At 36.5% G+C, this 26561-nt stretch overlaps 1 protein-coding gene and 1 pseudogene across 1 annotated transcript; both read right to left on the reverse strand.

The window, feature by feature from the left end:
• Positions 1-910: 910 nt before the first annotated feature.
• Positions 911-2500, reverse strand: LOC107831590 (limonoid 7-O-acetyltransferse-like; annotated as a pseudogene).
• Positions 2501-14102: 11602 nt separating this feature from the next.
• LOC107831589 (acylsugar acyltransferase 3-like) lies at positions 14103-15655 on the reverse strand. Its single transcript, XM_016659374.2, has one exon. The coding sequence runs from the start codon at positions 15554-15556 to the stop codon at positions 14306-14308; it is 1251 nt and encodes a 416-aa protein (XP_016514860.1). The 5' UTR covers positions 15557-15655; the 3' UTR covers positions 14103-14305.
• Positions 15656-26561: the final 10906 nt, after the last annotated feature.

Here is a 26561-nt window from a genome sequence, read left to right on the forward strand (position 1 = left end):
ATAAATAAATAATTGAATACAAAAGCGACCAAAATTGGTCTCTAGTTTCCAGATTTTAAAATATAATATTTGGTTTAGAGACCAAAGTTGATCGCTTTTTAGTGATTAATAATAAATAAATAAATAATGTATTTTTATTTAGAGACCAACTTTGGTCGCTAAATTTATATTATTAAATTAATAAAGCGACCAAAGTTGGTCTCTATAGTCAATATCCGGAAAAATGGGTCCATTTAGCTTAGAGATCAAAGTTGGTCGCTAATTAGCGACCAACTTTGGTCCCTAAATAAAAAGGACCATCAATATAGCTACCAGGCACTTTTGGTCGCATTTTGGTCACTATTTAGCCAAAAAGCGACCAAAGTTGATCGCTTTTTGCGGTCTCTTTTTCCCAGAATTCTAGTAGTGTTTGCTACATCAGTGATTGCAGCACTAATATACAAGATATGGTGGGCTAGAAATGAAGCGCTATGGAATCAAAGTTGACCATCACCAAGAAGCATATGTGTACAAATACAGCAAGAATGTAAGGCTAGAATAGTACCCATGTTAAACAAAAAAATGCAGTAGAAAGGAGAGAGAATGGATAGATAAACTGTATAGGAAATTTTGAAAAATGAGTAAAGGAAAGTATAGGAATGATATAGAAAGATAGAGGCAAATACGGGGAATGAGGGGAAAATTGTAAAGAGCTTTGTTTATTTGTGAATTAAATCTTTCTGTTTCACCAAAAAAAAAAAAAATTGAAATTTACGGAAAGTACATATATCGTTGACTCAAAGTTATTGAAACTGTCTTGATCTGTATCTGCTTTTATAATTTGAAGCATGGCCAACTGGAATGGAATTTTCTCCCCGCTTACTTACAGATTTCAATCTATTAATAAAATAATTTGCAAATCAATCTCCAGATTTCATGTAATTTTTTAAACTTTATATTCCTAGATATTGATACACACACGTACTATAGACTAGTATATCCAAAAGACATGCACAAAATATAAAAACCGGAAACACAAATACGAATGCCACCCATAAACAGAAACAACAAAGGAACTAAAGCAATAACAATTTAAGTTGATGCAGCAAGCTCTTCAATTATTTGGCAGATCCAAATGCTAGTAGCTGCAGCTCTTGCTCAAAAACTAACATATTGTCTTTGTCTTTCAAGTATACCCATGCGTCTACTCCGCCACTATCTCTTGAATCCATCAATATAACAGTACCTACGCCAAAAGATCGAATTAAGCTTACCCATGAAGGTTTTCCCCAGCCAAAATCAACATCGTAAAATTGGTAGCTACACAAACTAATAGTATGTATATCTATCTCGCCTCGGGAACATGCTGCAAAGAACTCTGCGCTGTCATAGGGAATAGCCAATATTGCCTCATCTCGACTCTGTTTATAATCCATATATGTGGAACTTATTTCTGATAATACTCTTCTTATACAAGTGGCCAAAGTGGGCAAGTCAGAGCCATCATTCTAGCCTTTACATGCTGTGGCAGGTGTAACAACGTTTCCTACACAATGGTTTGGCAGTGGAGGGACAAGACGCTTTCGTATATTTACGTTGTGCACCAATTTGGATAACCTTGTCTCGTTCCCTGAAGCGACCATGGCACATTTCCATATCACAGCTGATACAACTTCAACGCGAGTAGGCATTTGTACAGAATCACTGACAACCTTAGCCTTGAGGGATGTTATAGTAGAAGCATCAAAGGCAATAAATTTAGCGACAAGTTTCTTATCAAAAAGATCTTTGGGTACGTCAAATTTCATAGGCTTGGATTGAACATGGGGAATTTTGCAGCCGCAACGAATTCTGGCACAACGACTTCAATGTTACCTCGAGCAATTGTTGACCAGGCATTGATGAGAGTGCACAATGTGGCACAATCAGCAACTTTGTGAGAAGCACGTATACCAATAGCCATACCTCCGCACTCAAAAATAGTGACTTGAACAAGTAGGGGATATAAGGCTGAATCAGGCATCAATGATCCCTCTTCTACAGTAGTTGGGAGGAACTTTTGGTTGACATATGCAGGCTTTCTAAGAACATTTTCCAATCGATAGTTATGAGCAAAAGCCTCGTAAAAAGGTACTCCATCGTCGTTGCATTCAACTGAGTTATCCTTAATTCGCGCCAGCAAAAGGGTAAAACAAGAATTTCAGACAAAGATTTCTTCAAAAGGAGTAATCTTGATGATTCGACGCTATGTAAGGGAGGAGGATAGAAGAGATCTAAGGGAACAGACATGTCTACAGCCATTTGGTCCAGAAGAGAAAATTCGAAGCATCTAAGGTGATTGGGAGTAGGAGAAAGAGGTTTAACGAGCTCCACAGAAACTATCTCAATCTTTCCTTCCATGGCTAATTACTTTAGTTAAATTTCTGGTTATTTTTGTCTGTTAGGTCGTTGCACTCAATTATACAAACATTAAGTACTTTCATCTGCTTATATATTATAGTGATGTATCAAGTGTTTGTTTTTCTCTCTATTAGTCTACGGGAGATGGTGCACCATTATGATGTTCTTTTTATCTTTTAATACTCTCTCTAGTCCCCACTTTAAGCGATATTTTGGCTTTTTTCGTAGTCCACAATATTTGTTTTTTCAGATATCAAGAAGAAATTAATTTCTTTTTTCCAAAGTTATCTTTGGAATAAAAAGCGTATGAGTAGTTTGTTATATTTTCAATGAGCAAATTAAGGTTAATATGGTCAATTTCATTGTTAATTAATGTTAAAAGGGAAATTTGGTTAATATGTGTGAAAAGAGCCAAAAAAAATAATTTAAAATGGACCGGAGCCCGGAGGGAGTAATAAATCAAAACTTTAATTTTTCCTTAGTGTCTCTGGACCAGGCCGGCTCAATGTGTTGAGTAGTAAGGCTTGTGCCTTAGGCCCCCAAATTTTAGGGCCCTTTTTTAAAAAAGTAATAAGTTTATAGGTATTTAAAAAATATATTTAGTACTTTTAATACAAAAGTAGAGTTTTTAATATAAAAAGAAAGAAAATTCTTTAGATACATAAATAAAGTAATAATTTGACTTACTTAAACATGGGTAGATGAATAGCTTTCCCAACATTTCAATTTTTCACTTCTTACTCCTTCATTAGATAACGTGTAAAAAATTTACTCTTCCTTTCTTTGTCCAAGTCAATCTTTCTTTTCCCGATCTCTTCGTATTTCAAAAACCCTACATATTTTCTATCTTTCTCTTTAATATTCTTACTCACCTTCTTTCTCCAAGAAATTTAAGCTTCCAATAATTCTATACTTCTATTCCTCTATAAAATCTTATCTAAAATTAACAATATCTCAAGAAAGATCATATGAGTTGGCTATATTATCAATTAAAAATGACTTATTAGGGAAAATCGACTATTGAAAGATTATTAACATTTTGTATCTCAGAAAGCTAGAAAAATAGACTTTAAATAAAACCATATCGTATAACTTTCTTTTAAAAATTTAAATCTCATAATAAATTTTAGTTTTACGCCTCGTATATACTTGAGCCGCCCTGACGTTTTTAAAAAGAGCTGTGTCTTGTGGATATATGTATATAAATATAAAGTGAGAGACATGAAATATACGTTGATTAAATAATCAGCATAGAAGTATAAGATTTAATTAATATTCTGCTGATGGATTAACCAACAATCTGATCTGTAGATTTAGATTTGCTATTTATTTAATTCACATCAGCTTCTAGCATTCTCTTTGTCGTTCTTATTTACTCTGATTATTTTAGAAGAAGCTCTCCGCTACTTCTCCACAACCTGAAGATAAAATATGTATAATTCTTTGAGTGTTTTATCAAAAAAGAGCAAAACTGAAAGTGAGACGTGTAGAGAACTTCTCAATCGTTGACTCAAAATTATTGAAATTGTATCGATCTGTATTATGGCTGTCCAACAGGACGGGACGGCGCGTCCAGGTCCCGGCCCGTCCCGATTTCGTCCCGCGTCCCGTCCCGTCCCGTCCCACTTTATTTTAAGAGGGATGGGTCAATGTTAAACGGGACAACCATTTCGTCCCGTCTCATTTCGTCCCGTTTCGTCTCGTCCCGCTTGTCCCGTCCCATCCCATTCCGTCTCGTCCCATCTGTCCTGCCTGTCCCGCGAGTTTTTATAGTATATTTGTGGAATTTTTGTTGTATTTGGTAAGTATAAAACAAATTCAACTTATGCACCGGCCATTAATGAAATGATTGCAAAATTTAAAATGTATTTTTTCTCTATTCCCCAAGTTTATTTAATTTCTACAATACTTAAACCATATTTAAAAATAAGAGGTACAAAGGGACTTGTTCGAAATATATCAAAATTTAGCAATTCAAGAAAATGAACAACCATCTCTCGAAGACTTCCAAGCTAACATATATTCTTGTGCTAGAATCTAGATCAATGTTTGATAAATATAAATCTATGGAAATAACAGGTGGTGAAACTGCTCCTTCTACTTCTAAGTCTAGAGTAGAAGTTCTATAGGAAAATATGAATTATATAACATGTTTTGATTCCTCTATTGATGATGAACTTGATTCTTAGCATCGTAGAATGCTTTTAGCGCAACAATATTTTAAATCGGAGATCATAGAGGCCTAATTCAAACAGAAACCTTCCTAGAAGATGGCTGTGTAGAATAGGTGCTCTTCAAAAGAATTATATTCGTATGTGAGATTTTAAAGTTCTATTAATAAAATAACAGGCTCTAAGCGTTGAATTTTTTTTTTATGAATTGTCTTAGTTACTTAATACCTTGAAATTATATTAAAAAAATTATAACTCTATTTTAAATTTACAATTACTAGAATATTTCATTACAAGTCTATTGTTTTAATATTTTATAATTCTTTACTTAGTTTTCTAATTTTCTTTTTAACATTTAAGTTTATTAAATAAGTCAAAAAAACTAGCCATTGTAAACTTTTAAAACTTAGTCATTTTCAAAAAATTAGACGTTTTTTTTATTAAAAAAAACTACACTTAAGACTCGCGAACCCGTCCCGTCCCGTCTCATTCCGTCTCATCCCATCCTGTTTGTTAGCGGGATGGAATGGGCCGACCGTTTCATCCCGTTTGTCCCGTCCCGTTTCGTCCCGTCCCGCTACCATCCCGCTTAAATGTCGTCCCGTGCCGTCCCGTTAATTTGGTCACATTCCGTCCCGTTGGACAGCCATAATCTGTATCCCCTTTCATTATTTAAATCATGGCCCAACTGGAATGGATTTTTTCCCGATTACTTAAAGATATCAATCTATTAATCAAAAAATTAGTAATCTCCGGCTCAAAAAGATTATGTGAATCTTCTTCGTTTCGGTATGCACACACTTGAATAATATAATGGATTAACAGATCGCATATCTCCAGTAGAGGTTCAAAATAGAGTAATAAGCACGACATTAGAGCAAATATTTAGATGAATCCCTATTCATCAGAATACGCATTCTAGCCGTAGGTAGTGTTGTGGAAGCCAAATGTATATAGTGTGAATGAGTCACAACTACTATTTCAAAAATTATGACAGCCGCCAAATAATAAATAAGATAATAAAGCAACAATAAAATGAACACCAGAATTTACGAGATTCAGCTAATTTTGCCTACTTCCTCGGACACAACCAATATTTTATTCCACTCCAAAAATACAAGTGAAATAATACTAAAGTGAGAAGATACAAATGCCTTAAGAAGATAAGAAAGCAAATGAGATGTGTGTTTAAATCCTAAACATTAGGCCTCTTTTTATAGGGAAAACATCCCAACCAAATATGTCACCCACCGATGTGGGACTTTTGACATTTTCAACAAATCTCCACCTTGGCAAAATTCCACATCTTCAATTTTCTCCCAATAAAAATTTTTGGTTGTGTCTTCATCTTCAATCTTCAGTGTTCAACAATGTTGATCAAATCCAAACAATGTTGAAACTTGACCGCAGTCATCACCTTTGTCAGCATATCAGCAGGATTCTCCGTAGTATGAATTTTCTTCATCGTGACTCCACCTTCTTCTATGATTTCTCGTACGAAATGATACCGAACATCAATGTGCTTTGTCCTGGCATGATAAACTTGGTTCTTCGCTAATGAATATCACTTTGACTATCACAAAAAATTGTGATACTTTTTTTTTCCAATACCAAGCTCCTTTAGCAATCCCTGAAGTCAAATTGCTTCCTTCACAGCTTCTGTAATAGTCATGTACTCTGTCTCTATTGTAGACAAAGCAACTGTTGACTGCAAAGTAGACTTCCAACTAACTGGTGCCTTTTGAAAAAGTAAACACATAACCAGTAGTTGATCTTCATTTGTCCAGATCACCCGCAAAATCTGAGTCACAATATCCAACTACAGATTGATTGCCTTCCTGCTCAAAAACTAACCCAACATCTACAGTATTATGAATATACCGTAGAATCCACTTTACAGCTTGTCAATGCTCCTTTCCTGGATTATGCATATATCTGCTAATAACTCCAACAGCTTGTGAAATGTCAGATCTCGTACAGACCATTGCATACATCAAGCTACCAACAACATTTACGTATGGTACCCTTGACACATACTCTTGTTCAGCTTCATCTTTTGGCGACATAGTAGTACTCTTTTCAAATATTCTTTCTAAGATAAACTGAGTTTCTTTGAACGTCTATCTCTTATTATCTCCATGCCAAGAATTTTCTTTACCTCACCCAGATCCTTCATCTCGAACTCCTTCTTTAGTTGAATCTTCAGCTTATCAATTTCTTTCGAATTCTTGGAAGCTATTAACATATCATCAACATATAGGAGAAGATATATAAAGGAACCATCTTTAAGCTTGCGCAAATACACACAATGATCGTATTTGCTTTTCTTGTACCCTTGCCGCAACATAAACTTGTCAAATCGTTTGTACCGTTGTCTAGAAGATTGTTTCAATCCGTATAACGATTTTTCAAGTTTGCACACCATATTTTCCTTTCCAGCAACTTTGAATCCTTTTGGCTGAGTCATGTAGATTTCCTCCTCCAAGTTTCCATGTAAAAACGCAGTTTTTACGTCCATCTGAACTAGTTCCAAATCCAACTGTGCTACCAAAGCCAATATAATTTTAGTAGAGGAATGTTTTACAACTGGAGAGAACACTTCATTGTGATAAATTCCCTCCTTTTGAGCATATCCTTTGGCCACCAATCTTGCTTTGTAGCGAACATCTTCTTGGTTAGGAAATCCTTCTTTCTTTGCAAATACCCATTTGCACCCAATTGCTTTCTTTCCCTTCGGGAGATTGGCCAATCTCCATGTATGATTCTGATGAAGGGACTATCTTTCATCATTCATGGCAATCCTCCACTTATCTTCTTCTGAACTTTGGACTGCATCTTTATAAGTGGTAGGAACATCATCGGCTACAATTGAGGTGGCACAAGCAATCGTCTCTATAAGACGAACATGTTTTGTTATTGTCCTTTTTGGTCTGCTGGTTGCTATTGATTCAAGTTGTTGTTGAGGTTCCTGAGTTGGAATCTCCCTCTCTACTGGCTCTTCTTCCAAAGGATAATCTTCATGTGTTTCCTCCTCTGCTTCTTGTGTAGGAAAAATAAATTTTCCCTCAAACTCCACCTGCTTATAAGCACCCTCATTTTGTTTGGTATCTTTTGTTACCTTATTTACCATAGCAGATTCATCAAAGATAACATCCTTACTGAATATTACTTTCTTTGTCATAGGACACCATAAACGATATCCTTTGACTCCAGAAGTAATCCCTATAAAAATAGCCTTCTTTGCTCTTGGATCCAAATTTGACTCTTTCACATGATAGTATGCAATTGAGCCAAACACGTACAAAGAGTCATAATCTACAGCAGGTTTTCCATACCATTTTTCAAATGGTGTCTTGCCATCAATAGTAGTAGATGGTAGACGATTAATGAGGTGACATGTATATGTAACTGCCTCAGCCCAAAATTCTTTGCCCAAGCCAGCATTGGACAACATACACCGTACCTTTTCCAGCAAGGTCCGGTTCATATTTTCTGTCACTCCATTCTGTTGTGGTGTATGTCTGACAGTGAAGTGTCGGACGATGCCATCATTTTCACAGACCTTATTAAAATGATCATTTTTGTATTCACCTCAATTGTCTGTGCGAACACACTTGATCCTCTGTTTGATTCTCCACAATCATTTTCCATTTGAGAAAAATTTCCAAAACTTCATCTTTGCTCTTCATTGTATACACCCACACTCTTCGGGAAAAATCATCAATAAAGATTACAAAATAGTGTTTCCCACCCAATGAAGGTGTTTTGGAAAGACCCCAAACATCAAAGTGTACATAATCTAAAATGCCTTTAGTATTATGGATCGCTGTACCAAATTTAACCCTTGTCTATTTCCCTTTGACATAATGCTCGCAAAACTCCAAGTTGCAAGCCTTTACTCCTTTTAACAATCCTTGATCTGATAAAGTTTTCAAGAATTTTCCTCCAGCATATCCCAAGTGCATGTGCCATAGCCTGGTTGCTTCTGCCTCTTTTTCGTTACTGGATGTTACTGTCATTGTCCCAATAACTGTACTACCGCGATAATGGTACATGTTATTGTTCTTCTGATTGGCCTTCATTACCACTAGTGCACCAGAGCATACTCTCATCACTCCATTTTCTGCAATGATTTTGAACCCTTTTGATTTTAGGGCTCCCACAGAGATGAGATTTTTCTTCAAACCTTGTACATATCGAACATTTGTTAATGTTCTGATCATTCCATCATGGTTCCTTAATCGTATTAAACCAATGCCATATGAGGTAAGAGGGTTGTTATCCGCTGTGTAGACGACTCCATATTCTCCTTCTTGAAAATCCACGAACCAGTCTCTGTTGGGACACATATGATAGCTACAAGCCGAGTCCATCAATCATATGTCTGATAATGTTGATGGCTCTATTGTAACTAATGAGAAGTCTGAATCATCACCATCAGCTATATTTGAATCCATAATGATCTTTCCATTATTATGTTTGGCCTTATTCTTCAACTTCGGATAGTCTTTCTTCCAGTGTCCCTTTTCTCGACAAAAGGCACATTCATCTTTGCTGGGTCTAGATCTTGACTTGGATCTTCCTTTCTTTGTCCTCGTTTGATTTTGAGGACGACCCCTCACAACCAGTGTTTCTCCTTCTCCGCCCTTCTATTTTTCTCTCATTCTTTGTTCATAGCTGTACAAAGCCGAACAAACTTCTCTAAGAGAAATTTCGTCATTTCCATGGAGTAGAGTAGTTTCAAGATGCTCGTACTCATCGGGAAGTGACCCCAACAACATCAAGGCCAAGTCACCATCATCAAAAGTTGCACCATGGTACAAGCGATTTGACAAGTTTATGTTGCGGCAAGGGTACGAGAGAAGCAAATACGATCATTGTGTGTATTTGCGCAAGCTTGAAGATGGTTCCTTTGTATATCTTCTCCTATATGTTGATGATATGTTCAAAGCTTCCAAGAATTCGAAAGAAATTGATAAGTTGAAGATTCAACTAAAGAAGGAGTTCGAGATGAAGGATCTGGGTGAGGCAAAGAAAACTTTTGGCATGGAGATAATAAGAGATAGACGTTCAAAGAAACTTTATTTATCTCAAAAGAAATATTTGAAAAGAGTACTATAACGTTTTGGCATAGATGAGAAGACTAAGCCAGTTAGTACTCCACTTGCTCACCATTTTAAGCTAAGTACTACTATGTCGCCAAAAGATGAAGCTGAACAGGAGTATATGTCAAGGGTACCATACGTAAATGTTGTTGGTAGCTTGATGTATGCAATGGTCTGTACGAGACCTGACATTTCACAAGCTGTTGGAGTTATTAGAAGATATATGCATAATCCAGGAAAGGAGCATTGGCAAGCTGTGAAGTGGATTCTATGGTATATTCATAATATTGTAGATGTTGGGTTAATTTTTTAGCAGGAAGGCAATCAATCTCTAGTTGGATATTGTGAATCAGATTTTGCGGGTGATCTTGACAAAAGAAAATCAACTACTGGTTATGTGTTTACTTTTGCAAAGGCACCAGTTAGTTGGAAGTCTATTTTGCAGTCAACAGTTGCTTTGTCTACAACAGAGGCAGAGTACATGGCTATTACAGAGGCTGTGAAGGAGGCAATTTGGCTTCAGGGGTTGCTAAAAGAGCTTGACATTGGACAAAAAAGTATCACAATTTTTTATGATAGTTAAAGTGCTATTCTTTTTCAGCGAAGAACCAAGTTTATCATGCAAGGACGAAGTACATTGATGTTCGGTATCATTTCGTACGAGAAATCATAGAAGAAGGTGGAGTCACAGTGAAGAAAATTCATACTACGGAGAATCCTGCTGATATGCTGACAAAGGTGGTGACTACGGTCAAGTTTCAACATTGTTTGGATTTGATCAACATTGTTGAACACTGAAGATTGAAGATGAAGACACAACCAAAATTTGTTATAGAGAGAAAAGTGAAGATGTGGAATTTTGCCAAGGTGGAGATTTGTTGAATTTGTCAAATCCCACATCGGTGGTTTAGCCTTTTGGTAGGGAATATTTCTCTATAAAAGGAGGCCTAATGTTTGGGATTTAAACACACAATATACATTTGGCTTCCGCAAAAATTGTTGCAAATATGTGACCAACTTATTAAAATTGGTGATATGTTCATTGATCGTGGTACCAGGAACATAGGTGAAGCGAAACAGTCTCTTCTTCATGTACAATTTATTTTGACTGTTTTTCTTCAAAATTTTATCCTCCGATGCTTTCCATAATTTACTTGCAGAAGTTTCCTTCGTGTATGGATATTTCTGCTCTCTAGCAAGGTAGGATCGAATGGTATCGCAAGCAACACGGTTGATAATTCTCCAATCTTCTTCTCCAATAACATCTGGTCTCTTTTCTTCAATAGCAAGATCTAGCCCTTGTTGAAAAAGGACATCTAGAACCTCGCCTTGCCACATCCCAAAATGTCCTGACCCGTCAAAAATTTCTACCGCAAATTTCGCATTTGACACAATTCTTGTCATAAGCGATGATGCCAATGATGACATATTATTGACACTTGATGTAGATTCTTCTTGTTTATTATCTCCCATTTTTGACACAAATATTATTTAATAGTTGACGACTCAAATCAAGATTATTTCCTTTCTTGTGTGGAAGATCAGACTAAGCTGCAGCCATAGAGCATACTCAGATAGAATCTTGACTCGGTTACCAAGATAAATCTTTTCTGATGCGGAAGATCAGACTATGCTGCAACCACAGAGCATACTTAGACAGTACCTTGGCTCTGATACCAATTGTTGCGGAAGCCAAATGTATATAGTGTGAATGAGTCACAACTACTATACCAAAAATTATGACAGCCACCAAATAATAAATAAGATAATAAAGCAACAATAAAATGAATACCAGAATTTACGAGATTCGGCCAATTTTGCCTACTTTCTCGGACACAACCAATATTTTATTCCACTCCAAAAATACAAGTGAAATAATACTAAAGAGAGAAGATACAAATGCCTTAAGAAGATAAGAAGGCAAATGAGAGGTGTGTTTAAATCCTAAACATTAGGCCTCCTTTTATAGGAAAAAAATCTCAACCAAATATGTCACCCACCGATGTGGGACTTTTGACATTTTCAACAGATAGCACATACTCTATAAAGTTTGAGTTGTCATAAAATAATAAATGAAAATCACACGGTAACATGAATATGTATCTCCCGTTGACTACAAGTTAATAATAATGGGAGGCCGGCAATTATAGAGGTGAGTCTAACCTTTAAGATTTTTAATATTAAATTATTATATTTTTAAAGTTATGAGTTCATATCTTCTATTTGTTGCAACTGTAATAAATTTTATATGTAAATTGTACTCTGCGACGAAATTATTGGGATCAATTGAATCCGGTATCGAAGGGCCGGATCCGCCCCTGCCGGCAAACTATCACGGGGTATCTTCAAAACCACGTAATTAATAAAGCCATGATCAGTTCAGTTCTTAAATGATTTGTATTGATTTGACCATCGTAGAAGCCGACAACCAAATTTGCTTTTCTGTTTTTAAAGACGCCGTATATACCTTCTTTGTCATGGCCTAAGTGGAGGGAATGCCATTTGATGTGAATAGTTTGAGAAGGATATTTAACTATCTAGATTAATCAAATAATTTACTTTGTAATTTCCAGCTCAAAAAGATTATGTGAATCTTCTATGTTTCGCGTCTTAGAGTTTGCAGATCTCTAGGAGATGCCCTGCAGGTTCCAATAATAGCACAAATTTGGAGTGACAAATCCCTATTCATAAGAATACGCATTCCATCCGTGGATAGCACACGATACTGTTTGACTTCTCATTAAAAATAGGCCAAATACATTTGAACACCTACTAAGAGCCTATTTGGCCAAGTTGTTTTTCTCCCCGCTTACTTAAAGGTTTAAATTGATTAATCAAATAATTTGTAATCTCCAGCTCAAAAAGATTATGTGAATCTTCTTCTTTTCGTGTGCACACACTAAAAGAATTAATAATGGGTTAAAGTCCACATATCTCCAGAAGTGCTCTGAAGGTTCAAAATAGAGTAATAAGCACGACATTAGAGCAAATATTTTGATGAATCCCTATTCATCAGAATACATATTCCAGCAGTTGATAGCACATATTCTATACAGTTTGAGTTGTCATTAAAAATAAGAAATGAAAATTACATGGTAACATGACATGCATATCTCGTTGACTACAAGTTAAAAGCAAATTTCACTTGAATTTTTACATGACATGGCACTCCAGAATAAATAAATAAATAACATTTGGAATTAATCTCCAATGATATTATGTTTACTTTTCTTGTTTTGATTTCTTTGTAATAATATTTTAACTCATTATTAATGCAAAAAAATATGATTTGACTATTTCTCCCTTAGTAAAAATACACTCATGTGTTTAGTGAATTTTATAATCACCTTTTAAATTAGTAGAAAATTCGTTGTTACAGCTTCAAACAATTCAATATCAAACACAAAATTACAAGTTTGATATGTCTCATGCCTTTGAATTGTTACAAAATAATCAAAACAAAAAAATAAGCATAATTTCGTAAACTACAAAGGAGATTAGTGTTACAAAGAGAAAACATAGGGAAGGTCTCTAAAATTAAACCGTTTATACTATAGTTTATTAAGCTAACCAACTATCTTGGAGTGTCATGTCATAATTTTTGATATAAAATATAAAACTTGAGGTGGGATTTATTTTTAGTTAACTTAGTTAAACTTAGATGACTTTTATGTGACAAAAAAGAAGTGACTTTTGTGTGATAAACTTTAGGTTGAATGAGTTGTGTGATAAAAAATAGAAAAATAATTTTTGTATTACAAACTCGAAGTTGAATAACCACACGTGACAACCCAATCTGCTTTGCTGTTTCTAGTGACGCCGCCGTTGATACCTTCTTTGTCTTTTGATGAAGCTCCATTAATATTAAGCTTATAATTACCTAAACGAAGGGAATGTCATTTGATGTGAATGGTTTGAGTTATGCAATGACAACCAAGACTCTACTGGGAATTTTATAAATAAAAAAAAATGTGAATGGTTTGAGAAGCATATCATATTTAATCACTTCCTTGCTAGTAAGGATATTTATCGTTGCTAGGTGATTGAAGAAGTTATTGTTGTAATTACTGATTATTGTTCCTGTTAAGCCAAAGGTTCCTTATGCTAAAGGAGAATAGGTCAGTTCCTTCGACCCGAATTGAATACTGGGCCACTCAACACTCGTTGAAGATAAAAGTACATCGAACCCATATGAAGTTTTACCATGAGGATTGGATTCATTGAGCAAATATAAGTTTAATCAAGATTTGCTTCTCCGTAGGTATACATCCAAACCTCTTTATAGCAGCCTTATTTATTTACGATTTTTTTTATTGTTATAACGAAGTGCTATTATAAAGAACATATATTATAGCATAGCATGAAAATTGATTCCAACGAAAACTTGACTTTTATAGTGAATGATTGCTATGTAATACTATTGTTATAGAGAGATCTGGCTCTATATTGTATGCCTTGGTTAGAGGGTGGTGACTCTAATTGTATCTCGTTACACTACGCTAAAAAAGGTCCAATATTGATAACGACAAATGAATTGAAACGAAAACTTGAACAATTGCACAACTTTCCCAAAATACAAGAAAAATAAAAACACACTTAGTATTGTATGAAGATCACATAGAGAAATATGGCGCTAGACTTATTGAGTTACTAAACTAGTGGAGAAGCAAACTCTAGGAGCTCTTTGTTACTCTCAAATATTAACATATCAGCTTCTCTCAAAGTGATTAGCACATTTATCCCGTCTCCATTTGGAGAATCCAAGAAAATGAAGTTGTTCTTCATCGGATTTCTTGCAAGTGTCACTCTTATGGGCTCACCCCATCCAAAATCAATCTTATATACTCCTAAATTGCACAAGCTGCTGCACATATAAAAATCAAATTTGGTACTCTTCTCTGATTTGTTTGCACGCTCTTTGACATTTTCAAGTACATGTGAGGCTAGCGTATTTGGATCCTTCGACTTGTCTTGAAGATATTGTTTAGCGTTTCGTAGTTGAGCAACGAAGTGGGGCAATTCTATTTCATCTTCCGTCGATGCTATTGATCCAAAGAAATAACAAGCATTTCCAATGGTGTTCCGAGACAATGGTGGGCGAAAACTCATTAAATGGGACAATATAGATGGTTGGAACATGCCGAAATTCGCCATTGATACTGCCGCTCCAAATTTATGAAGCAGTGCTGTGGCAACTTCAACGCGAGTTGGATTCTGCACTTGTGAATTCGTTGAAACAATATCCTTGAGTCTGCCCAAACTAGAGGATGAGAAATGGTACATTCTAGATACGCATCGTTGAGGTTCACGCACAATATCGCGTAGAACTGGAGGATCATCCATTAGTGGGAAGAAAGAATAAGCATCAAATTGAGTAGATGGTTTGAAATCCGACTCATGTCGAGCTGTAGCAGCCCAATCATTAAGGAATTTACAAAGACTATATCCATCAGCAATCTTGTGTGATAGGCATACACTGACTGCTATTCCACCACAATCGAAATGGCTTAATTGGACCACCAATAAACTTCCGTTTGAGTAACTACTCCAAGGCAAATATTGTGGGAAGACAACATCAGTAACATCATTGTACGCGTGGTCGAGAATTTCAGACATTGGACAACTGATTCGCACATTGAGAAACTCAGCACCTGTGTCGTTGCAGTCGACATATTTATTATCCATGATTATTCCGGCAAAGGGATAATAAGAGGACAATACTCTTGAAAGGGAGTTTTCAAGAATCTGGCTTATGTTATTTTCAGGTTTGGAGTAGAAGGCGGCAACTGGAACATATGCAGAACTAGCTATATGATCAATGAAAGAAAGATTGTGACGACTAATATCGGTGGGGGAGGAGGGCTTGATCATTTTTCTGGAAAGAATCATTGATTCAACCATATCTAATTTATTTCAGTTCTTAATTTGTTTTGTATAAATACAATAGGTCCTTTTTTGAAGAGCCCCTTGCACTTTCCACACTTATGTACAAATCGTTATGTCTTGCTTTTGCTTGGAATTAATTTTTTTAAGTTACATAAGAAAAGAAGGATTTAAGTGAATCCCATATTACGTAATAATTAATTTTTTTCAACGTGATAGTGGCGTAGATGTGTATATTGTTTAAATGAAACAGATCGACAATCTTGATAGCATCATTTATTGTAAGGGAAAGAGTTGCATTAACAAGAAAGAGAGGAGAGGGCGAAGTCAACTTGGAAACTCCAATCTCCATTCACATGGATCATAATTAATGAACTTAATTTTCCTTTACTGCTTATGTTATGATACTATCATCCACTTGAAATTGTCTCTTTATAAATTTGAACATACATATATCTGTGCTTGTATCATAATTACTATTCCCGCCGTTCACTTTTACTTGTCTACTATTTTAAAAATATATTTTCACTTTTACTTATCCATTTCACCTATTCTATCGGAAACAGCCTCTCTACCCTATCGGGTAGGGGTAAGGTCTACGTACACACTATCCTTGTTGTTGTTGTTATCCATTTTAGCAAATCAAGAGAAAGATAATTTTTTTTCCTTGTTTTACCCTTATAACTAACTACTCATTTTTTGGCGTTTTACGGTCATAAAATGAAATTCCGCCCGATTTCAATATTTCGTGTGTTATAGCCTACGCCTTCCACATGGGCCCAGATTCCAATATTTTCAGGCCATCAAAAACGACTTAAGGGATCATAGTCATCGCCCTGTCACGACCGTTCCTCATTTTTTGGCATTTCACGGTCATAAAACTGGAATTCTGCCGGATTCGTAGATTTTCGTGTCCTTTAACCCACGCCTTCCGCATGGACCCGGGACCCTGGACCCGGATCGCCTAAAAAATTTTCAAACCATCAAAAAGGATCTAAGGAACCATAGTCACCGCCCCGCCATGACCGTTCCTCGTTTTGTAGCGTTTTACGGCCATAAAATTGAGATTTCGCCCAATTCCCAAATTTCCATGTGCTATTGCCCACGACTTTCATATGGGCTCGGGTTCCAGGACAGGGATTAACTAAAAAAAAATCTGGGCCATCAAAAAATGACCTAATGAACCATAGTCAACGCCTCGCCATAACTGTTCCTAATTTTTTGGCGTTTTCGATTAATAAAACTGGAATTACGCCTAATTCCCAAATTTTCGTGTGCTATAGCCCACGCCTTCCGCATGGGCCTGGGCCCCCGGACCAAAATCGCCTAAAAAAAATTCGGGCCATCAAAAACGACCTAAGGAACCATAGTCACCGCCCCGCCATGATTGTTCCTCGTTTTTTTGGTGTTTTACAGTCATAAAAATGAAATTCCACCTGATTCCTAGATTTTCGTATTCTATAGCCCACGCGTTCCATATTGGCCAGTGCACCCGGACCAGGATAGCCTAAAGCTTTTCTAAGCCACCAAAATCGACCTAAGGAAACATAGTCACCGCCCCGACATGACCGTTCCTCGCTGTTTGGCATTTTACGACCATAAAACTAGAATTCCGCTCGATTTTATATTTTCTTCTGCTATAGCCTACGCCTTCTGCATAGGCCCAGGCCCCCGGACGCGAATTGCCTAAAAATATTTCGGTCCATAAAACAACTTAAGAAACCATAGTCACCGTCCCACCATGACAGTTCCTCTTTTTTGGCGTTTTACGACAATAAAACTGAAATTCCGCCTGATTCCTAAACTTTTGTGTGCTATAGCCCATCCCTTTCGGTCCCAGACCTGGATCATCAAAAAAAAATTGGGCCATCAAATACGACCTAAGGAACTATAGTCACCGCTCATTTATGATCGTTCCTTATTTTTTGACGTTTTACAGCCATAAAATTAGAATTCCACCAATTTCAAAATTTTCGTGTAGTATAGCCCACCCTTTCCGCATGGGACCAGGCCCCCAGACTCGGATATCCTAAAAAGGTTTCGGGCCATTAAAAAGGACCTAAGGAACTATAGTCAGCACCCCTCAATGACCGTTCCTCATTTTATGGCATTTTACAGCCATACAACTAGAATTACACCCGATTTCTAGAGTTTCATGTGCTATCCCATGCTTTCTGCATGGGACCAGGCTCCCGGACCTGGATTGTCAAAAAACTTTTTGGGTAATCAAAAATGACCTAAGGAACCATAATCACCGCCTCGGCATGACCATTCCTTGTTTTTGGCGTTTTACGGTTATAAAACTGGAATTCCGCTCGATTCTTAGATTTTCGCGTGTTATATTGCTCACCTCTGCATGGCCCTAGGACGCCGAACCCGGATCGGCTAAAAATATTTCAAGCCATCAAAAATGACCTAAGGAACCATAGTCAACGCCCCGCCATGACCATTCCTAGTTTTTTGGGGTTTTACGATAGTAAAACCAGAATTCCGCTCGATTCCAAGATTTTTGTATACTATAGCCCACACCTTCCGCATGGGCCTGGGCCCCCGGACCAGGATCGCTTAAAATAATTTCGGGCCATAAAAATGACCTAAGGAACTATAGTCACCACCTCTCCATGACCGTTCCTCATTTTTTGCGTTTTACGGCCATAAAATTAAAATTCCGCCTGATTTCAAGATTTTCATGTGTTATATAGCTCACGCCTTCAGCAAGGGCCTGTGTCCCCGGACAAGGATCACCTAAAAAAATTTCGGACCATAAAAAATGACCTAAGGAACCATAGTCATCGCCCCGTCATGACCGTTCCTCGTTTTATGGCCGTAAAGTTTTCTGGCGTTTTATGACCATAAAACTAGAATTCTGCCCAATTCCTAGATTTTCGTGTGCTATAGCCCATGCGTCCCGCATAGGATCGGACCTCCGGACCCGGATCACCTAAAAGTTTTTCGGGCAATCAAAAAAGCCCTAACGAACCATAGTCACCGCCTTGGCATGACCGTTTGTCATATTTTGGCGTTTTATGATCATAAAATGTAATTCCGCCCGATTCCGAAATTTTCTTGTATTATGCTTTACGCCTTCCACATGGGCTCGGACCTAGATCGCCTAAAATATTTTCGGGCCATAAAAAATGACTTAAGGAATCATAGTAACTGCCCCGCCATGACTATTCCTCGTTTTTTATCGTTTTATGGCCATAAAATAGAAATTGCACCCGTTTTTCATATTTTCGTGTTCTATAGCCAACGCCTCCTGCATTTGCACCCGAACCGGGATAGTTTAAAATTTTTCTAGGCTAGCAAACACGACCTAAGGAACCATAGCCACTGCCCCTCCATGACCATTCCTCATTGCTTGGCGTTTTACGGCCATAAAACTTGAATTCCGCCCGATTCTCATATTTTCTTCTGCTATAGTCCATGCCTTCCGCATGGGCCCGGGTACCTGGACCCGAATTGCCTAAAAATATTTTGGGACATAAAACAACCTAAGAAACCATAGTCACCGCCCCGCCATAACCGTTCCTCATTTTTTGGCATTTTACAGCCAGAAAACTGAAATTCCTCCTGATTCCTAGATTTTCGTGTGATATAGCCCATGCCTTTCGCAGGGACCCGGACCTGGATTGTCAAAATAAATTTTGGGCCATCAAATACGACCTAAGGAACCATAGTCACCGCTCTACTATGATCGTTCCTCATTTTTTGGCGTTTTACAGCCATAAAACTTGAATTCCAACAAATTCCAAGATTTTCATGTGCTAGGGCCCACCATTTCCGCATTGGACCGGGCCCCTGACCCGGATCTCCAAAAAATATTTCGTGCCATCAAAAAGGACCTAAGGAACCATAGTCACCGCCCCGCCATGATCCTTCCTCGTTTTCTGGCGTTCTGCGGTCATAAAACTAGAATTTCACCTGATACCTAGTTTTTGGGTGCTATAGCCCATGCTTTCCGCATGGTACCGGTCCCCCTGACCCGGATCGCCTAAATGTTTTCAGGTAATCAAAAATGATCTAAGGAACCATAGTCATTGCTAGGGGTGTACAAACAAAACCGACAAACCGCACCAACCCGATAATCCGAGTCAAACCGAGAAAAAAACCCAACTATGGTTTGGTTTGATTTGGTTTGATATTGAAAAAAAAAACCGACCGTAATTGATTTAGTTTGTTTTTAACTAAAAAAAGTCAAACCAAAACCAAACCAACCCGACATTATATGTATATAAGTTTTAAATATATTTAATACATAAAAATATTTATTGTAGTGTAGTTTATAAATATTTCTAAGATATTTCATAGTTTTATCTTGTAGCGTATTATCTAAAGCTTGGACTTATAATTTTTGGATGCTCCAATAAGTTTTATAGTTCATAAATGTTAGTAACTCAAATAAATCCTAAACCAAAATCAAATCAATACTAATGCTAATAAAAGACTTGGAATTCAATTGTACTATGAATGAAAATAGTGTTGGATATCTTTTTTTAGTTTTTTCATGGTTTAGATAAAACGCATAACCTATTTTTTTTAGTGTTTAGTTATGTAAATAATAGTACTTATTAGTTGTACTTATTTTAGCAACTTAGTAATTTTAAATTATATTTTTTTTATTATAGCTTATTAATAATATTTATTTTATGCAATTTTATTATCTTTATTGTTGAATATTTTAGTACAATGTCATGACTCATCTCATATTTATGTCATTTTATTGAAAAATACCTTATATAGTCCTATCTTACTAGTATTAAAGAAATATTTGGAACACAAATTCTATGTTTTGTGCTATGAAGACTTGATGAGAAAAAATGGAAAAACCCCAAATTTAAAAACAACCCGAGGAAAAGTCGAGATTAAAAAACCCGACTTTTATTGATTTAGTTTGGTCTTTAGATTTAATAACCCGACACAATTGGTTTGATTTGATAATTGGAAAATCCGAACTAACCGACCTATGTACACCTCTAATCAACGCCCTGGCATGACTGTTCCTCGTTTTTTTGGCAATTTACGGTCATAAATTGAATTCCGCCCGATTCTCATATTTTCGTGTGCTATATATTGCGCCTTCCATATGGGCCTGGGACCCCAGACCTGGATCGTCTAAAAAAATTTCAGGCCGTAAAAAAGGATCTAAGAAACCATAGTCACCGCCCTACCATGATCATTCCTTGTTTTGTAGAATTATACGTCCATAAAATTGAAATTCCGTGCGATTTCAAAATTTTCGTGTGTTATAGCTGTTGACATCCAAATCCACTACTAAAAAATAAATGGACACGGTCGCATGTAATATAATTTACCCAACTATGAGTCGGGGTCGAATCGCACAAAGAACAATATATGGGCGATTAGGCGTGTAAGAGAATTATCTCTTGTTATGCTAAGCCAAACACTTAGAATGGTTTTTAGAAAATATTTATAACTAAATGCAAAAATGTAAACTAACCTAGAAAGCAAATAAAATGATCAGTGGCTACAAGCATGGATACACGGGGAATTACACTCAAGTAACGATCCAATATATTTCACGATTTTACAAATATGAGTGAGTTTATATTAATTAGTCTCGGGTAATAATTCTATATTAGCTTCTTCCAAAGACAAACAAGACTTCCTAATTGAATTATCCCTAAAATAATTAAGAGATTAAGCACACCCGAATATGGCTACAAGTAGTTCAATCCTATCCCTAGGTAGAATCTATAAAATGAGGGTTAAAGCCTCAAGTTCTTGTTAATTAATCTTTTCCAAACCCAAATTATCTTTCACAAAATTAATTCGAAGTAAATGGTCAAGTCCTAGGGTTAGTTAATCCCTTTGTAAACATTAAAGAACAAGAATAACTAAAGAAACAATAACTCACTTCATAATAAATAAAAATCGTTCAATACATAAGCACAACAAGATATTTAATCCACACTTTAAATATGAATATTCCTATAAAAAAGATTCAAGTGTTGGAATAAATACTACACACTTAGATATGCAATACAAAGCAAGGAAATGAAGAAATGAACATAAATGGGTAAGAAATTCTCAACCAAAAGCTTCAAATCTTCAAGACCCAAGTGCGTGTGCAAGAACCCTAGCTTCAAAACTTGTGTTCTCTAGTCCAAAGATGTCCAAAGACTGCCAAAGATACCTTTCCAATAAGTTAGGGCATCTATTAAAGGTTTAGGGCCAAAAAGTATGACATTACATAAGTACCCAAAACTGAAGCGCGATCTTCATATTTGCGAACAATGATAATCCTGTTGACCATCACATTTGTGAAGTTGATTGTCTAGTTTGATTTCGCATTTGCGAAGCCTTTTATCGCATTTACAAAGGTTGCTTGCCTGGGTTGACTTCGTATTTGCAAAACCCTTTTTCACTTTTGCGAAGACCGCTTGCCTGGGTTGACTTTGCATTTGCGAAACCCTTTTTCGCATTTGCGATCACTGCTTTCTTCGCATTTCCCACATCTGTGTCGCAATTATGACATCTAAGGCCATTTTCTAGATTTTTTATTTTCAACTTCTTTTTTGACTCTTTTTTACTTGGTTTCTTCATGATCACTTCTAAATGACATAGAACCTATAAAATAGAAGTAAACGATGTTAAACACATGATTTCATCACTCAAACATAGCAAAAATCTAAGCTTAAAGACAAGATACGTTGGTAAAATACCAACTTGTCAAACTCCCCACACTTAAACTATTGCTTGTCCTCAAGGAATAAAAGTGACAAAATCTCCTTCCAAGTATTTAACTCAATATTGCATCAATATAATGCCAAGTCAAAAAGGTCTACTTTAGGCACAAACGCATGACTTCGATTGGTACCTGTTGGTCTAAGTACAGGTGAAGTTTTGAAGACTGACAAAAGAACTCAGACTTAGACCAGGTCCATCTTGTGAAGCACAGTCATGATCAACCCGAACATGTGAGATGCACGTGAAGTAGATAAATCTAACTTATCAGAAGTAATATCTCCTGATCTGATCGAAAAGGTTGCATATTGGATAAAGAGAGAAAGACTTCTTACATTAAGAGAACACAGTTTAGGGAGAAGATAATGTTAGAGTATGAGATCAACTAGAACTCTTCTACGATAGAAGAGTAGTATCTGAATCCCAATCAATCTCTAATTACTAATCCATTAAATATCAGTGTTGTTCTCTTTTACAGGTAATGCACATAAGCAGAAGCTAAACTTAAATTGAGAGCAAAAGAGCAAGGTGATTTTGCAAGCAATTTATATGTGATTCAAGTGTGCAATCCTGAAGCTACTTGAATGAGATAGAAGAACCAGTTCCAAGTGTCTATCTTTTATTCTAGTTCAATTGTAGTAGGTGATTTTATATTGTACCTTTCAGCTTTTATAGAAGCAGTTATATTAGGTACTTAGAGTTTTCAAGTTAGATTTAACTTGAAGTTATCGCAACAGCTGAGGTTGTGTGCCACAACGGGATTAGAGTTAATCCTAGGTTTACAAAAGAGTTTTTGTAAATGCAGTTTTTGGCTCAGTGATTTTAGTGGAAGTTTGGGAAAATCCTACTGAGTAGTAGGTCGTGGTTTTTCACCTTTTGAGCCAGGTGTTTTCCACGTAAAATCTCTGTGTTCTTTATTTTCTTTACTTATTATTTCGCAAACAGTAGTAGTTGGAACACATAGAAAAACCAGGTCCTTCTATAGTTCAGTTAAGCGAAAATTGGGTATCACACAAATCACCCCCCTCTTGTGTGGTATTGAAGTATAAAACATCAATTAGTATCAGAGCGGGTTATCCTTGAAGATGTTAGAACCTTAGGAAAAGATCAAGATGAGTGCACCACCTGGAAACTGGGAAGGGCAATCCACTGCTAGGCCTCCACTCTTTAATGGTCAGTACTATTCTTGGTGGAAGAACAGGATGAGAGATCACATCATAGGAGAAGACTATGAACTCTGGGACATAGTCGTGGATAGTCTCCTGGCTACTACAAAGAAGAATGCTGGAGGAGTGGACGTGCCAAAGACAAAAGCTGATTGCACGCTGAAGATTTAAAGAAATGGAAATATAATGCCAAGGCCAAGAAATGGCTTGTATGTGGACTGGGCCCAGACGAGTACAGTAGGATTCAAAGATGTACCACTGCTAAGGAGATATGGGACAATTTACAAGTGGCTCATGAAGGAACTCCTCAAGTAAAGAGATCAAGAAGAATACTGCTATATTCTCAATATGAGAATTTCACTATGAAGGAAGGAGAAACTATCCAGGAGATGTACACAAGGTTCACAACACTAACAAATGAACTTAAATCTCTTGGGAGAATTATCCTTGAAGAATACAAGGTTGAGAAAATCTTGACAAGGGTCTTACCAGTGACTTGGGAAAGCAAAATCACTGCTATTCAGGAATTAAAGAACATTGCTACTCTCAAGTTGGATGAACTGATTGGAAATCTCACTGCCTATGAACTGAGAAGGCAAACCATAAAAATGGATGCACCTAAGAAGGAAAGGAGTCTGGCTCTCAGAATAGCTGAAGGTGTAGATCTGGAGGATGATGAAATGGTCATGATCACAAGGAATTTCAGAAAGCACCTAATGAGATGAAACGGTTCTTTAAGAGGTACAACCTTCAACAAACCAAGGGCTCCTGAGAAATAGACCAACGAGGGTTGCTACAAATGTGGCAAGACTGATCACATGATCAAGAACTGTCCTCAGTGGGAAATTGAATGGAAGGAGGAAAGGGCTGAATGAAGGAACAAGAAGAAGGAACAGGTTCAACCCAAAAGGAACAAAGAATCAACAAAGGCTATGGTTGTTGCTTGGGGAGAAACATCAGATGAGGATTTAGAAGATGAAGCTGGAGATGAACAAGCACTTATGGCCATCGGAGAATTAGAATGATGAACAAGAGGTAAGTGTGATTCATCTCAAAGATAAGATTAAAGTTTTGTCCAAAGAAAGGTTATCTGAACTATTGCTAGACTTCATCGATGAGTCTGAGATAATTAACAATGAGAAGGAACAACTGTCTATGGAGTGTGTGATCTTAAAAGCCAAGTGCAAAAATCTAGAATCTAGGGCTAATGAGAGTGACAGTAAAAGTGCTGAGTTGAAGAACCAGGTTCTTGAGCTCAACACCAGTTCCTAGAACTTAGGTCTGAAAATTTAAAACTAAAATTAGGAACGGGTAAGAATAAAGTTGATCACACACATATCACCTTAGAAGAAAACCTAGGAAAAATAAAGGATGAGATGTACAAGAAAGATGAGCAGATAAGAGTCTTAAAAGAAGACCTAGGGAAGGTAAAGCATTAACTAGACAGAACTTGCAAATGGATAAGGCTTCTAATGCACTATCCTGGCTACAAGAACATCACATTAGCAACAAGAGAGGACTTGGCTATGGGACCAAAGCACCTAAGTGGGACCCCAAAAGTAAGTACATCACTCTTCCTGAAAATAAAATCTGCACACACTGTGGCAAGACTGGTCATTACAAAAATGAATGTAATCCAAAAAAAAAGGCCAGTCAAAAGAATAAAACTTTTGTTCAAGAGAAAAATAGGCTGTCTGGGTGGGCTAAAAGGAATTTAATTTATCCTTTTGCCTATAGAAAGGGACCCAAACTAGTTTGGGTTCCTAAGACTAACCCCTGATTTCTTTTTGCAGGTCCAAGTCAAGGGAAGTAGCCAAACATGGTACATGGATAGTGGCTGCTCAAAACATATAACTGGAAGCAAGAACCAGTTCATTTCACTTGAGGACCTAAAAGGAGGTAATGTCTCCTTTGGAAATGGGAAGAAAGGTAAGATTATTGGGGTTGGAAAGGTAGGTAAGAGATACTCACATTCCATTGAGAATGTCTACTTGATAGATGGATTAAAATATAGCCTAATCAGTGTATCACAACTGTGTGACAGAGGTAGCCTTGTAGCATTTACCTCTACCAAATGCTTTGCGATTAATCTTACCACTAACAAGATTGTTTTGCAGGGAAAAAGAGTTAACAATATTTACATTGTAGATTTGTCCACTCTTTTAGAAAATAAACTCACTTGCCTGAGTGTATTGGACAAGGGGTGCTCATAAAAATCCGAACCAAACCAAACCGACCAAAAAACCGATACTTTTTGGTTTGGTTTGGTTTTGGTTTTGAAATTTTGAAAACCGATCAAATTTGGTTTGGTTTTGGTTTTAATAAAAAAAATGAACCAAACCGAATATAGGAGTAGCTATTTTAAATTTATTATTACACCTATATATTTGCGTACTTTTATACAAAGTTTTAAAATTTTTATAGTAAATATTAATCGTTTTCACTTTTAGTACAGTTCTTTACCTTTACATTCTAGTTTAATTAGTAGTTTTCTTTTGTTAAATTTAAGAATCTATTTCATGTTAAAAATAATAAATTTTTAATTGAGTCCTTAAATTATTCATCACTATTTGATTCAATTATCATCAATATATCTTGGTAAATAATAGATTTCTCAAAGGGCAATTGATTTGATAGTGTTACGTTAAAACTGTGGTCGCCGAAATGTGTGTTTGGTAGTGTATGTCTTATATTTAAGAAAAAATCGATAAATAACCGAAAAACCCGAAAAACCGACATAAACCGAATCGAGAAAAAACTGATTTAATTGGTTTGGTTTGGTTCTAATATTTGAAAAACCGACTTACTTGGTTTGGTTTCTTTTTAGGGAAAAACCGATCTAAACTGAACCATGAACACCCCTATATTGGACAATGATCACCTCCTATGACACAAAAGACTTGGTCATGCAAGTCTGAATCAACTCAACAAACTAGTCTCCAAGGACCTGGTGATAGGGTTACCTAACATCAAGTTCAAGGAAGACTAAGTTTGTGAAGCATGTGCAAGGGGGAAGCAGGTAAGATCATCCTTTAAAAGCAAGAAAATGGTAAGCACAACCAGGATGATGGAACTGGTTCATATGGATCTCTGTGGTCCAATGAGAACTTGGAGCAGAGGTGGTAAAAAATATGTGATGGTACTTGTTG

This window comes from Nicotiana tabacum, chromosome 5 (genome assembly GCF_000715075.1).
Source record: "Nicotiana tabacum cultivar K326 chromosome 5, ASM71507v2, whole genome shotgun sequence".
Classification (NCBI taxonomy): Eukaryota; Viridiplantae; Streptophyta; class Magnoliopsida; order Solanales; family Solanaceae; genus Nicotiana; species Nicotiana tabacum.

Coding starts and splice junctions, on each gene's coding strand:
- LOC107831589 (XM_016659374.2), bottom strand. CDS start 15,556: ATGGTTGAATCAATGATTCTTTCCAGAAAAATGATCAAGCCCTCCTCC.